The sequence below is a fragment of the Aythya marila genome (assembly GCF_965140915.1).
Source record: "Aythya marila genome assembly, chromosome: 25".
Lineage (NCBI taxonomy): Eukaryota > Metazoa > Chordata > Aves > Anseriformes > Anatidae > Aythya > Aythya marila.
Window position 1 is genome coordinate 2,509,669 of NC_139066.1, and position 15,104 is coordinate 2,524,772.

Here is a 15,104-nt window from a genome sequence, read left to right on the forward strand (position 1 = left end):
TTTCATATCTTCAACTTCTGGTGCCAAGCATTTGAGAGTCCTCTTTTACCTAGTGCTATCGTAAATGGGTACAGAAGAAAAGGAAGAGAGTAGGCTCTATTCATAATCAACAGATGCTTGTGCAGGTGTTAATATGTAGGATTTACCCTCACTCTCTCAGATAAATGCATGTCTGTACTCGTGGCTAAAAGATTTTATGTAATCTTTGGTTTGTTCTCTATATCAAGCTCAGGAAGTGCAGCCTAGATGAGTGGACAGCGAGTTGGACTGGCAATTGGCTGGATGGCAGAGCTCAGAGGGTTGTGCTCAGTAGTGCAGAATCTAGTTGGAGGCCTGTAGCTAGCGGTGTCTCCCAGGTGTTAGTACTGGGTCCACTGTTGTTTGATTTATTCATCAATGACCTGGATGTGGAACAGAGTGCACCCTCAGCAAGTTGGTTGATAACACAAAGCTCAGAAGAGTGGCTGATACCCCAAAGGGCTGTGCTGCCATTCAGAGGGACCTTGACAGGCTGCAGGGATGGGCCAAGAGGAACCTCATTTAGTTCAACAAGGACAAGTTCAGGGTACTGCACCTAGGGAGGAATAACCCCAGTCACCAGTACAGGCTGGGGGCTGACCTGCTGAAGATCAGCTCTGCAGAGAGGGACCCAGAAGTCCTATTGGACAGCAGGCTGACTGGGTGGCAGTAATGTGCCCTTGTGGCCAAGAAGGCCAATGCTATCCTGGACTGCATTCAGAAGTGTTGCTAACAGGTCAAGGGAGGTGATCGTCCCCCTCTACTCAGCCCTGGTGAGGCCACACCTGGAATATTGTGTCCAGTTCTGGGCTCCCCAGTACAAGAGGGACATAGAACTACTGAAGTGAGTTCAGAGAAGGGCTACAAAGATGATTAGAGGACTGGAGTACCTGTCATATGAGGACAGGCTGAGAGAACGTGGCCTGCTTAGCCTGGAAAAGAGAAGACTGAGAAGAGACCTCAATAACGTATATAAACACCTGAGGAGAGGGTGTAACGAGGATGGAGATGGTCTCTTTTCAGTTGTGCCCAGTGACAGGACAAGAGGCAACAGGCACAAACTGAAGAACAGGAGGTTCCGTCTGAGTATGAGGGGCACTTCTTTACTGTGAAGGTAAGAGAGCGCTGGAACAGGTTGCCCAGAGAGGTTGTGGAGTCTCCTTCTCTGGAAATATTTAAAACCTACCTGGATGCCATCCTGTGCAGTGTGCTCTAGGTGATTTTGCTCAGCAGGGGGCTGGACTAAATGGTCTTCAGAGGTTCATTGCAACCTCGGCCACTCTGTGATTCTGTGATTCTGTGATCATTTTAATTAAATTGTGGACCTCCCATTAAAAAGAAGTTGAGGAGATATCACATTTATAAGCTAGACTATCCAAATTGGGGATATTTATTACTGTTTCCCTTGTAGTTACTGATGAGGAACAGGTTGTTGCAGATTTATCTCTCTCTCTTAGATAACTGATAAAGCTGGTGATCGAATAAGTACCTCTGAAATTGTGATTGAACTTCTGCTTTCTCATGTTGCTGGCTCCAGCATTATCTTAATGTGATAAAAATTTTTTATGTGAAACTTGTGGTTCTTCAGGGATTAATATTTTCCACAAGTCCGTGCTTTTCTTGGATGATCTTGTAGTTTGTAATTTGGCATTTACTTACACAGTGTTTTCTGTTTTCTAGATAAAATTGAAGAATACAGAAGTAAATTCTCTACTTTTCACATGTCCTACTCCGAGACTAACATCAAAGATCTCCTTGCAAAAGCAAAGCTGAATGTGTCCAATAATAGTAAGAGAATTTTGCAAGAGATACAACTGCTTCTATCTTCCTCTCATACAAACAAGTTCTGAATGCAAAGGTAGTTTTTGTGTTTGTTTGATTGTTTTCTCTTCTGTGCAGAATAATGAATTTATGACTCTGTATTTCTCACCTGCTCATTTTTCCGCATTTCTTGTGTATAAAATTTAAAACTGATCAAATATTAAATATCTGACCTACAGGTTGTTCACAATGGCAGAAGTATTTGACTTTGTCCCATGGTGCACTGAATAGTCCCAGTCAAATAATATTGCCTATAACATCCTGGCATTAGACAAGTATGCCTGTGATATTAAAAAATGTCAAAGTCTTCGCAGCTGTCCTGTGTTTAATTTACTAGTGTTTTCCTGTGTTTTCTTGTGTTCAGACTGAGTTTAAAGAATTATGAAATTGAATCTGAGCTCAAGAAAAGAAAAAATGTTTTAGTGAGAGGTTGGTCAGAAACTGAAACAGGTTGCCCAGACAACCTGTGGACTCTCCATCTGTGGAGATACTGAAACCCCAATCAGACAAGGTTCTGGACAGCCTGTTTGAGCTGACCCTGTTTATGCAGTGGGTTGGATTACATGATCTCAAGAGAGCCTGTCAAACATAAACAATTCTGTGTGATTATGTGTAACCAGGTTGGTAAATCAGCAACAGCATTACAAGAAAAATGCTATTTCATTAAACTCAGAATCATTTCTCTTGAACGAGTTCCAGTTGGAATTCAGGCATCTTCGTTGTGGTATGTAGATGCGCTTAAGCTAGTACTCCATGGATTTTGGCTTACGCATGTTTGCTTGCCAGATCAGTGGTAAGGAGTATCCAAACACTATGAAAACAAAGGTTTTGTTGGCAATGAGTTGTCAACACACACACAGAGACAGGCAGATGCGCAGCTTGCCACAACAGAGAACCATTTTGCAAATCCTTATGCATTTGATAACTGACATGCTAAACACCTTCAATGCTGTTTTGCAATGGAACTGCATATTCTCCACATGGTTTGCTGAGCCAAGACCAAAAAGGGCTTGTACCTCTGTCACCTATACCAGCAAGGACAGATCAGGATACAATTTTTTTGAAAGTCTGGTAAGAAAAGAAAAGCACCTCCTATATTTTTACCAGGAGCTGTAAGTCAAGGCAACCACACTGTCAGTGTATGAGTCCATACTTTAGGATAGCTTCACCTTTGTTGGTCACAGCATACAATTAGTCAGGGGAAAAAATATCTAGGAATGAAAATGGGAAACTTGAATGCACCGACATCTGTACTTCCCCCGACCAGTATGTTTATTTTCTTTATAGCTAAACCAGGTAGAAATAAATGAGGCTTAAAAAGAGTTGCAAAGTGTGTATGTCTAACCTACTGCAGTCACACATCCACTTAATCAAGTTTTACATTTCCTCTGGGGATTAAAATACCTCCTCCCAACTTTTCACAATATGTGGTGTTTGTCCTCATGATGTGGGCATTGAGTAAGACGTGCAAGACACAGATTTCTGTATGTATTGCCTTTGGGTAGGACCTTATGCATTCCATTTATGTGCCTAAAATATCATTCTCAAGAACCAGCATTTAAATCTGCCTAGACAAGTTTTGATGAAGTTTGTTCTTTAGCTTTTTCATCTAAACTGTATGAGCTCAGTTCTTCCATGCAATGTATTGGGGCAGAGTTCAAACGTGAGACTGTTATCAAGCTATAAGACATTGGTCTCTGTTTTCTTACTCGGGAGACATTTAGAATCACAAAATCATGGAATCATAGCATAGATTAGGTTTGGGCTGAAGGTCATATATCCCTGCTTAAAGAAGGGCAACAGGTGAAGGGACATGATCATAGAATCATAGAATGATAAAGGTCTGAAAAGACCTCCAAGATCATCTGGTCCCCTACCACCACCATCACCCACTAAATCATGTCCTTAAGCACCACATCCAACCTTTCCTTAAACACTCCCAGGGACGGTGTTTAAGCGACAAATGAGTCCCAGCACTCATTTCCAGGGACTATCAGAACCAAGGAAACACAACTGGGATCCCTGGTCAGGTTTCCTAGGACTTGCACTAAGAGTGTTTCAAATCTCATTTTTTCCAAAATTTGAGTGAAAGAAATGTTTACCAGTGATTACCAGGGTTCTCCAACGTGTTTGCATAAGAATTTCAAAAAAGCTGCAATGAATGTGATCAAAGATGCATTTAAACTACTGTTCTGTCTTCAAGAGGGACAAAAATGTATGCTCAGGAAGAATGTGACAAACCCTCATGAATACTCTGCTTTCCTCTGATTACTCTCCCAATCTCCAATCATTTGCAGATCAGGGATAGTATAAGCCAGATGTGGTTTCTATTTTTCAGTAATAATTAGATGATTTTTTTCTTTTCCATGAGCTCCGGGGGGAATATGCTGTCACCCTGGTGTCAGGCTGCTGGGTGTGCCCTACTCTCATGTCAGTACAGGATGGCAGTAGGGAGCACAGCTGTGGGGGGTATGCCCAAGTTGAAGAGTAGCTTCACCTGGTGGCAGAGACTGGGGAGGAAGTGGGCAGTCTGAGGAGCATCAGAGAGAAAAAGAGATTGACTTGGGGGGGGGGAGGGGGGTAGTACTCAGCCAGCCACTACACAAGAAATGAAGACTCCCCTACCCCCTTGCCACTAGGCAGAGGAATGTGACCTAAGAACCAGGTGAGTGGAAGCAGGTTCTTGTTCAGCACAGCAGGTGAACCCCCCTGTTGCCTACCTCACCTTCCCAGGTGCCCCTACACAACAGTTATGAGGCTCTGGAACTTAATGGGCAAGCAAATGGCAATGTGGACAAAGGTCCATCCACACTGGGGGAGTTGCCAAGGGCAAGTCAATCTATGCCCCACATCACAACAACTCCCACCAAGAAAAAAAAAGAAGGGTTATTGTCATAGGGGACTCCCTTCTGAAGGGAATGGAAGGCCTAATTTGCCATCCAGACTTGGAAAGCCACTCACCTGGTACATCCCGCTGATTATTACCCTTTATTGGTTTTTCATGTTGGCACTGATAAGATAGAAAAGAGAAGACCAAAAGTGACCCAAAGGGACTTTAGGGCTTTGAGGCAATTGGTTGAAGGATCAGGTGCACACAAAAGAGCAAAAGCAAGAGGACTCAAGTCAAGATATAGACAGTTTAATAAATGAAGAAAAGAGAGGAAAAAACAAATAATGCATAGGCAATCAGTTCTGATGCAAAGGCACTCACCATCTCCTACAAGTAACATGATGCCCATCCAATCTCTAAGCAATGCCTTCTTTGGAAGACAATGCCCCCTACCCCAGCCTCACCTTGCCCTAGATTCCCCCTCCCCCTGCCCTGCCCTTCCCTTCCCTCCCTTCTCCTCTCCCCTCCCTTTCTCCTTTTCATATTTTATTTTTAGCATTGTATTAATGATACTGAATATCCTTTCAGACAGTTTAGGTCACTAATCCTGGCTGCTTCCCTGACCAACTTTTTGCTCACTCCCAGTAGTATGGGGAAGTTCACATCCTGAAGATGATGGGCTCTACCAAGCAACCTAAGAGGGAATTTGCTGCTTCCAGATATTCATCCAGATGGATCTCTGCAAGTAGAGAGAAAAGGTAGAGGATGAACACAACTCAGAAAGGGAAGACAGTGTGTACTGACAGTCTCATAGACTGCCACACAGGAGCACAGGGAAAGAAGAACATGGGTGTTTGCTGTGCAAGTTTGTGGGAAATGCCTAGAGTATGACTCCTCCCAGCAAAATCTACTTACCAGTTTGGTCCCGTAGCCACCTACAAGACTTGGCCTCCAGAAGTTCTGACCAAGATACCCTCCATTTATACTGGTGCAACCAGACTAAGGCCAACACTGTGGCCCAGGCAGTCGGCTTCACATGCTATGGAGGAAAATGGAACAGTCAGGGGGAAAAGAAAGACCAAACCTAAAATAGCACAAAGCTTTGGACAAATCTTTGCCTGAAAGGAGGACTTCTATACACACACACAAACTCTCTGAGCTTCTGAAATCCTCAGTGCCAGAAAGTTCCCAGATACCTGTGTTGATTACATCTCTCCTTTCTACAAGCAGACAGCCTCAATATCCTGATTATTCTGATCTTCTCCTGCTGGTTCAGCTCAGACTGGAAACTTGGAGAAGATAAAAGTTCAGCTCATGATATTTCCCCCCACCCGCCCCTGATCTGCTTACCTTACTGGGCCTTTGGCCCTTAACTTCAGCCTTGCTGAGCCCCAAGGCTAAGGTCAGGGCTGAGGTCAGGTCCCATGAGCCATTTGCTTTCTAGAGTGCCACTACTGCCCTGAGACTGGAGAAGTCACACAGTCTTGTTGACAATGGTGAAATTTTCCAGTCCCAACTTATGTGAAATGGTGGTGGTTCCTCCATCACCAGCTCTTCAGGAGGAGATTCCTGCTCTGGAAGACAGAAATATTCACATAGCTCCTATGAAATAAGCAATGGTTAGTAACCTTAAATTCTGCCTTCTCCAGATATCCTCAACTGTCCTACATCCTTCCTGGGCTTTCCAAAGTTTTCCCAGACCTCCAAAGGCATCCTGCACTTTTCCAGAACTCCCAGAGCACCCTCAAATTTTCCCAGTCCCTCACAGGTATCCTGACACTGCTGATCTTATAGGTCTTTTCCAACCTAAATGATTCTATGATCATTAAAGGTTCCTTCCAATCCAAACCATTCTATGATTCTATAGCATTTTAAACCCCGCTTCATCCTTCTCCACCATCAATTCTTGAACCCAGTCTCATCATGAGCTGCTCCTTTCCACATTCTGGGATATAAGACTTCTTTGAAGCTACAACAGCACTGTAATACATGAGTGTGAAGGTGAGGAGGGTCAAGCACAGACCATAGGATATTAATGTTCTAGGCATGGCCGAGTTCTGCAGCAGAATTAACAGCTTTTATGGGCAGAAGAAGTATTAGGGAACAAAGAAGTTGGGGGCAGAACTAGGGATCATGTAAAGCTAGCCTAAATGTATACAATGTAATTTAGTTTGGCAGGAATCTCTGGAGGTCATCTAGTCCAATGCCATAATTCAAGGAAGTTTTCATTTCGATCAGCTTACCCAGGAACTTATCATGAACATCTCCAAGGTTGAGGATTCCAACAGTTCTTGGTTATTATGATTTAAAACAAAACAAAACAAAAACTTCCTTATACCCATTCAATATTTCCCTTGTTCCAACTTGTATCAATTGCCTCTTATCCTAATGCCATGTACCTCCAAGTCTCTGTATTCTTTGGATCTTCCTCCAATCAGGTAGTTGTAGACAAAAATAAAGTATCCTTAATAACAAAACGAGTTCCTTCAACTTCTTTTTGCATGCCATGTAGTTCAGCCCCCTCATTTTAGTTGCCTTCCTCTAGATTCATTCTAGTATATCAATGCCTTTATCGTAATGAGAGAGTTTCCAGTAATTCACATGCCTTTCCTTTCTGTTTGGACACTAGAGTCAGGCTCAGCTGACTCAGCTTGTGACTCAGTCACAAGCCTCCAGCTTTCTCCATTCTGACTGTGAATTCCAGATGTCCTTGCTTCAGGTCACTCAAAATCTTCTCTCTGCAGACTTTCCACAAAGACCACAGCAATCTCCTCTCCATTCACCCTGATGGTGTGGAGTGTGCTCATTACTTTTAGTTCCTTCAATTAGCAGCTCCAGGCCTTGTCTAGAGTACAACTCTCACAGAGGAGGGCACTTCTGCCCCAGCACCAGAGAGAAGCACCAGCCTCTCTCTTCAGCTCAGGACCTAGACAGCAGACTCTTCCTTTCATGCTCTGTCTGGACTGAGGCTTCCAATGCACTATGGGAAAATTTGCTTTGCCTATTTCTCCATCCGTCACCAGCACAGTGATAATCAGGAAGTCTGGTGAGAAAATAAATACTGAACGGAGAGTTTAACTGTTACGCAACACATCAGAGGATCCACAGTTGAGAATTTTCTACTTACCTTTATGGGGGGATGAGAGCTTGGTCAGTACTACAGCATCAGAGGCTTTGGGATGAAGCATCTCAAGACAGAACTGGAACTTTTGGACCATCCAAAACTTGGTGGAGTTGAACCACACAGGCCTGAAGCCACACCAGAGAAGCTGGCAGGGAACCAGGTTGTGAGAGGGAGGAAGCAGCATAGGGGAGTCTAGAGGCAAAGAATCTGAGAGAGAGGCAGGAAGATGGGGAGTGAGGGTTAGACTAATATATTTAAGAGAGAGGCAAAAGGTTGTTCAGGCCCACAGGCTATGGGGCTGGTGATGGTGAGGAGGCATCAGACCAGCAAGTTCCACTTTCCCCTTACAATCCTATCCCCGCTATTCTTGGCCTTACCGTGGTGCCAGGTATCCATCAGTTCCATGCGTACAGCTATTCTGGATGTGAAGGGGGATTGGACCCCCAGGCTGAGGCTGAACGTAACTGCATTCTGCCAGATGCCCTTCTCTGACCTGCTTGTCCCATCCCGGGACAGTTTCCACAGCAGATGCATCATGGCCATACGGTGCACAGGCAGCCTGCAGAGAAAGGGGGTTAGTCCTTGTTTCCACTGTGGGTAGGGGGATGAGATCATAGAATCATAGAACAATCAAGGTTGGAAAAGACCTCCAAGATCATCTGGTCCAACCATCCCCCTACCACCAATATCGCCCACTAAATCATGTCCTTAAGCACCACGTCCAACCTTTCATTAAAAACCCCCAGGGACAGTGACGCCGCCACCTTCCTGGGCAACCCGTCCCAATGCCTGACTACTCTTTCTGAGAAGAAATGTCTCCTCACTTCCAACCTAAACCTTCCCTAGTGCAACTTGAGGCCGTTCCCTCTTGTCCTATCACTGGTTATCTGCAAGAAGAGGCCAACACCCAGCTCCCCACAGCTTCCTTTCAGGTAGCTGTAGAGAAGCAGTAAGATCTCCCCTGAGCCTCCTCTTCTTCAGACTAAACAACCCTAGTTCCCTCAGCTGCTCCTCATAAGACTTGTGCTCCAGACCCTTCACCAGCTTTGTAGCCCTTCTCTGGACATGCTCCAGGGTCTCAATGTCCTTCTTGTAGTGAGGAGCCCAACACCGAACACTATTCAAGGTGTGGCCTCACCAGAGCAGAATACAGATCACATCCCTGGTCCCACTGGCTACACTATTCCTGATACAAGTGAGGATGCCAGTGGCCTTCTTGGCCACCTGGGCACACTGCTGGCTCATGGTCAGGCGAGTATCAATCGGCACACTCAGATCCTTTTCTTCTGCACAGCTTTTGAACCACTCTGCCCCAAGCCTGTAATATTGCATGAGGTTGTTGGGACCAAAGTGCAGGACCCACCATTTAGACTTGTTGAACGTCATCCCATTATCCTCTGCCCATTGATCTGACCTGTCCAGGTCTCTCTGCAGGGCCTTCCTGCCCTGCAGCAGATTGTTGCTTCCCCCCAGCTTGGTGTTGTCTGCAGACTTACTGAGGGTGCACTTAATTCCCTCATCCAAATCATTAATAAAGATATTAAAGAGGATGGGCCCCAACACTGACCCCCGGGGAACATCACTGGTGACCAGTCGCCAGCTGGATTTCAATCTATTCACCACCACTCTCTGGGCCCAGCCGTCCAGCCAGTTTTTAACCCAGCAAAAAGCATACCTGTCCAAGCCATGGGCTTCCACCTTCTCCAGGAGAATATTGTGGGAGACCATGTCAAAGGCCTTGCTGAAGTCTAGGTAGAAAACGTCAACTGCGTTTCCCTCAGCCAAGGCTGATGTGGAGTAGCAGCAGGAGTAAAGATGAGGGGGCAGTGGGGCAATGGTCACCCAAATCCTCTCCCCATGTCAAGGCAGAGGAGATAAGTTGGGAGCACTGGAAACCTATATTGTCTTCCCATCTCAAGGTATGCAAGCAAAGGACACCTGTTGTCCCTCCTTGAGACCTTGATAATGTCCCTTTGTCTTTGTGGGCTACTGTGTTATCCTCTCACCTGTCATCTGCTGATGGGAACAGTAAGAACCTGAGTGTGTAATTGAAGGACTGGCTGCCTACAAGGTACTTTAGGGTCACAGCTGCCACATCTGCCTCTGGATCCTGGGGACACAAGGGAAAGAGTCAGACAGAAAAGTTTATCTGCAAAGCACAGGGAGGTTGGCCACTTAGCTTCCATCTCTGCTCTGCTAAAGTAGTAGATAGATGTCTGTAGTTGGAGCAGAGGCAGTGGCATCTCGGAGGGAAAAAACAGGGTTCACAGAGACATAACACTGGTCTTTCCCAGGTCTAGTAGAGGTCAACGACTCCCTGTGTTGAGAACATGAAACTGGGAGTGTTTCCTATACCTTCCAGAAAGCCTTGCTCCTGGATCTGATCTCTCACCTGTGCTTGTCCATGGATCTGGGCATAGATGATGCTCTGATGTCCCTGGAAGATTGACTCGGGAGCTTTTCTAATCATTGTCACCTCCAGGCCTGGTGGAAGGTCCCAGTGCAGTGAGATCTCACTTGCCAGAGGCTTCAGGGCCTGCTGCAGGCATTTCACTGCCTGGTGAGGGGACACAGAGAGCACAGACTGCTGGAGGGGGTCTCTGAGTTGGCGTGGATGATGGCATTTGGATTGCCTTGCATATCTAGGAGAACCATTGGAAGTGCTGTATAGAGCAGTGGGAGTGGGAGTGCTGGAAGCACAGGCGCCTGGGGAGTTACCTCAGATGTCATGTCCAGTTTGGAGTGGATGCACACACATTCACCCTTTGTCTCCAGGGAAATGGCCTGGCAAAGGTTGAAGCTGTCACAGCTGTTAACAGGAAAACAGAAACACCTGTACAGGAAAAGAGAGAAAGGTTAGAGAGTGGACAAAGGTGAGAGGTAAGAATGGCAAGATTGGTATAAAGGAAAGGTAAGACTGTTTTTAATTGTAGGAATGAAACTGTGATTCAGCTTTCTCTCACCCTGGAGTGAGAGAGTTTGCCTGCTGTGTAGGGAGAGGTTAAACTGGTTTGGGGTATAGAGGTCATGGGAATGGATTTTGGGCCCTCAGGGCATACTGAGGTATTGCATGGTGAGGGGAAAAAGAAAAGTGCTGAGAACAGCCTGGAAAAATTGTGAGAGAAGGCCCACTACAAGAAGAGTATAGGCAGTCTTAGTGAGGTAAGGAAAGTGTGTGTGGAGGTCATTGCTGAAGTCCCATCAAAGGGAAGATGTAGGACAGACTAGGCCCTGAGAGAATTTTTGAAAGACTGACAGTCAGGGTGAGTGACCATGTTGGGGGACAGGAACAGGGCTCCCCCATTACCGTTGGTCATCACGGTAGCGGTGGACCTCAGCCATGATAGCTTCCTCTTCACTGGAGATCTTCCTCTGGATGAATATGAAGAGCTGAGGCGGAGAGGAGGGGAAACAAAGATTTTTAGGGCTGTGAACCCTCACAGAGGAAAGACACTCTCCTAAAATGCAGGCAGCCTTACCCTCTTCCACCTTGAAAGAGGGAGAGAAAGAGATTGTGTGTTTCCTTTCAGGAACACCAAGACATCTGTTAGTACAAAGTGGCATGCCACAAGGAATATCCACTTTCTCCAAAGGCAAATTCCACAGAAGCCCTCCTAAGCTGCCCACCCCAATGATGGTGTCACGTTCTGACATTAGAATGCCCCCCTACATGGCAACTCTCAATGCAAGCGCCAGCAGCATGACTCATGATGCATACTGAAATCTGCCTTTGCCCCACTGTTTACATTCTTTCACTTCCCCATTACACTTTGTGCCCTGATACCTGGCGGGGATGCTCATGAAGGAGTGGTGTGCTGTAGATTGACTTTAGGAGGCCCAAGAGGTCACAGCCCCCTAGATCAGGGCAGATGGAAGAGAGGCGTCTCACAGCATTGTCCATGCTTTCTTGCGTGTATTCCACACTTTGCCTATGGGAGAGCAAGCAGAATGTCAGAGGGAGAGAACCCAGTCCACAGCTATCCCCACATGACCACTTCCCAGGAAAGCCCTATCTCACTACCAGTGTTCTAGAAGCAGCCTGAAAGGAGAACGTACTCTATCAGTGCCTCTAACAGATCCAACCCAGCAGCTGCTATCCAGCTAGAGCTTGTCCCTAGTTTCACTTAGAAGAGTCATACTCAACTTGCCCCTTGGCCCTGCCCCAACATCACCCCCAACTCACGGATAGAAGGCTTTGAAAGTGGCCCCAAAACTGTAGATGTTGAAATAGCAGCCCACAGGCAAACTCTTGAGGAGGAAGAGCAGTGTGTTCTAGGGACAGACAGAACGATGGGAAGAGCTTAGATGGGAAAGCTAGGCAGAACATCCACTCCCACGAAGCAGCTTGCCTCTATCCCCACCACCTGAGCAGAAGTATTGTGAAAAGTCCACACTGAAGACCTCCTCAGATGGTACCTGTGCATCCTGGAAGAGGCTGCAGTCTATGAGAAAGAGGAATTCCCCAAGTTGGCCTGTACTGGGCACCACTTCAGGAATGCTGGGCTTCAGTGTCACCATCACCACAGGGTCTCCCAGCAGGGATCCTGGAGCGTGGGGGAGAAGCAAGGAGGATTTTTAGGTTGGAACCCCCTTCTCTGTCTCTTTGCTTTTGTCCTACATATTGCCCTTAGCTCCAACCTATGATATTAACTTAGAAGGAGCTGCTGACTCCCTCAAGGATAGAGAGGCCTTTCAAAGAGATCTTAACAAATTAGAGGGCTAGGCAATCACCAACAACATGACCTTTAACAAGACCAAGTGCCAAATTCTAGATGGGTCTAGAGGGGGAGACTTATGAGGAGCAGCTGAAGTCACTTGGCTGGTTTGTTCTAGAGAAGAGTAGACTGAGGGGAGACCTCTCTGTGGCCTACAGCTTCCTCATGAAGGGGAGTAGAGGAGAAAGTGCAGATCTCTTCTCTTTGGTGACCAATGGCAGGACCTGGGGGAATAGTATGAAGCTGTGTCCAGAGAGGTTCAGATTGGATATTAGGAAAGGGTTCTTCACTGAGAGAGCAATTGGGCACTGGAACAGGCTGCCCTGGGAAGCGGTCATAGCACCATGCCTGTTGGACTTTGAGAAGCATTTGGAAAATTCTCTTAGGCATATGGTTTAATCTTAGGTAATCCTGAGTGAAACCATGAGTTGGACTTCATGATCCAAGTGGGACCCTTCCAACTTGTGATATTCTGTGATTCTCTAATTTGATGAAGCTATTGCCTGAAAATTCCTCAGATTTCCCCAGTCTCCCTGGTGCCCAGTTCTGCCATCCACACTCACCAGGTGCAGCTTTGGGATCTCTGCTCTCCACCACAGCACTGAGATTGTGAGGCCCTTTATAATACACAAGCAATTGCAAATCATCAAAGTGCCAGGGTGTTGATTTCAAGGAAACCTGAGGACAAGTAGGGTGTGGGGAGGAAAGGGAACCAAATAGAAGGACCAAGGAGTCCTTAGTATCATCAGTACATCACAGACCCTTCCCTACTTTGCCACTTTGGGACTCTGGCATCTGACAGGGCCATACCTCAGCAGATGTCTGATCTGGAGCTGTGTATTGCAGAGGGGTGTGGCTGCTGTTAATGTCTACATGAGACACACCGCAGGCTGACTGCAGGCAGATTCTAAAGTGCAGGTTTTCCAGTATCTCGTCCTCAGAAATCTGCCAGCCTGTAGGGACAAAAAGATGTGAGAAAGTGAAAGGAGAGAATGTAGGGCAGCAGACAGTGATTGTGGAGTACTATCTGTCATGGGTGGTGGTGGTGGGTCAGATGTGGAATCTGAGATTTTCTCACTGCAATGCTTGTATGGGGGAATCTGTAGTCTCACAGTGTGGACTGTATAGGAATTTCTTTTGCTGTGGAATATGTGGGGAGACTTGGGGGGCTTCTGGCTGTGAGGTATGAGGAGTTATTTTCAGATGCTATGGGGTCCTGCCCCACAGAGATGGTGAGGAGGAGTGTGCTCCTCCCTGGTATAGGCACCCGTGGGCTCACTCACTAAAGCGCATATGTCGGGGGAAAAGGTCTTGTGGCCAGCAAAACAAGGCAGCTCCATCAGTATGCAGCGGCAGCTCCTGGATATAGCACAGGTTGATGGCCACATCCCTGTTAGGAGGCAGGGTCCCCAAGAAACAGACAAACACTGGACCCCAAATATTTGGCTGATCTTGCAGGTATCTCAAATTCTCCATGCCTGAAGTGGCTTTGTGCAGCTTCTGGGCCTACCACAAAGCGAGAAAAATGTGTTACTGAGGTCACAGCAGAATTTTATTCTCTCACTTCCACACTTCACTTCAACCTGAACCCCTCTCCCTGCCCTATCAATCCCCCATCCCCACTCCCCCCCAAAGAATCAGAGTACCTCCTCCTTGTCCCAGAGCATTGCTTCAATACGGGTGTCCCCCATGGTAGCATAGAAGGTGTATACAACAGTGTCAGGGTCCACAGGAAAGACAAACATGATCTCCTCAGAGACTTGCTGCTTATTGCGGAAAAACAGCTTAGACTCCACATCAGCCACAAAGTCCTGGATGGTTACATTTACTGCCACAGATTCCAGCTGTATTTCTTGATATATTGAAAAGAACCATATTCCCCTGTCAAATAATCCTGAGGAAGACATAACAGTTGTCAGACTCACTGGTTGACTGTAGAGTATTTTACATTTAAAGTGTCTGCTAGCAACAGGCAACATTTGTGTGTCCAAACTTGCCACAGAAATACAATTTGCAAAAGCTGACAAACAGCAATTAAAGGTCCCTAAGGCTGCCAGTATGTGTCACTTGGACCACATTTCCTCATCTCTCTAAGCCCCGTACTGTCTCGCATAGACCTCAGATCACCTAATTGTTCCATGCTTCACCTTAATTCAGACCTATCATGGCACTGTGAGGAGTCTGTCCTTCAATATATGGAATGAGATAGCCCCACAACAAGCTTCATGCAAATGGCAGGAAGTTCTCTGCAGCTCCTCAAACCTTCATACCGTATCTCAGAGACAAGAAGCAAGTCCTACTTCCTGTTTTGAGACTAATGTTCCAGAGAGATTAACTTAAGTGCATATACGACTCATTTTGCACTACTGAAAAGGAAGGAGGGACCCTAGCATAACATAAAAGGTAGTCACAGGAGGTCCACATCATCACCCCATTTCTTGATGGCTTCCCTGGAAAGCCCTGAGCACTATGGGTGAAATGAATCACATGTACAGCAACCTCTTTTTTCCTATGTAACTCAGAAAAAGTAAATACTGACTACAGGGCATGCCTCTGAGTTCCCAGAACACAAAGAAATGTGCTTCCCTCTCAACCA

General features: G+C 46.2%; 2 protein-coding genes across 2 annotated transcripts in view; one reads left to right on the forward strand and one right to left on the reverse strand.

The window, feature by feature from the left end:
- The window catches only part of PLA2G4C (phospholipase A2 group IVC), a gene marked incomplete at its 5' end in the record, with an annotated part of 99,174 nt that overhangs the window by 19,128 nt on the left and 64,942 nt on the right, over window positions 1-15,104 (forward strand). The gene's annotated exons all lie outside the window — the stretch shown is intronic.
- Window positions 5,208-14,425, reverse strand: LOC309887417 (von Willebrand factor A domain-containing protein 5A-like). The gene is given in 17 exon segments (XM_082779112.1): window positions 5,208-5,408; window positions 5,585-5,708; window positions 6,020-6,109; window positions 6,113-6,243; window positions 7,797-8,000; window positions 8,171-8,352; window positions 9,800-9,903; window positions 10,186-10,350; window positions 10,512-10,626; window positions 11,101-11,183; window positions 11,578-11,722; window positions 11,977-12,065; window positions 12,210-12,337; window positions 13,072-13,186; window positions 13,319-13,461; window positions 13,792-14,014; window positions 14,155-14,425. Coding segments are annotated over 17 exon segments (2,382 nt in total). The 5' UTR covers window positions 14,416-14,425; the 3' UTR covers window positions 5,208-5,328.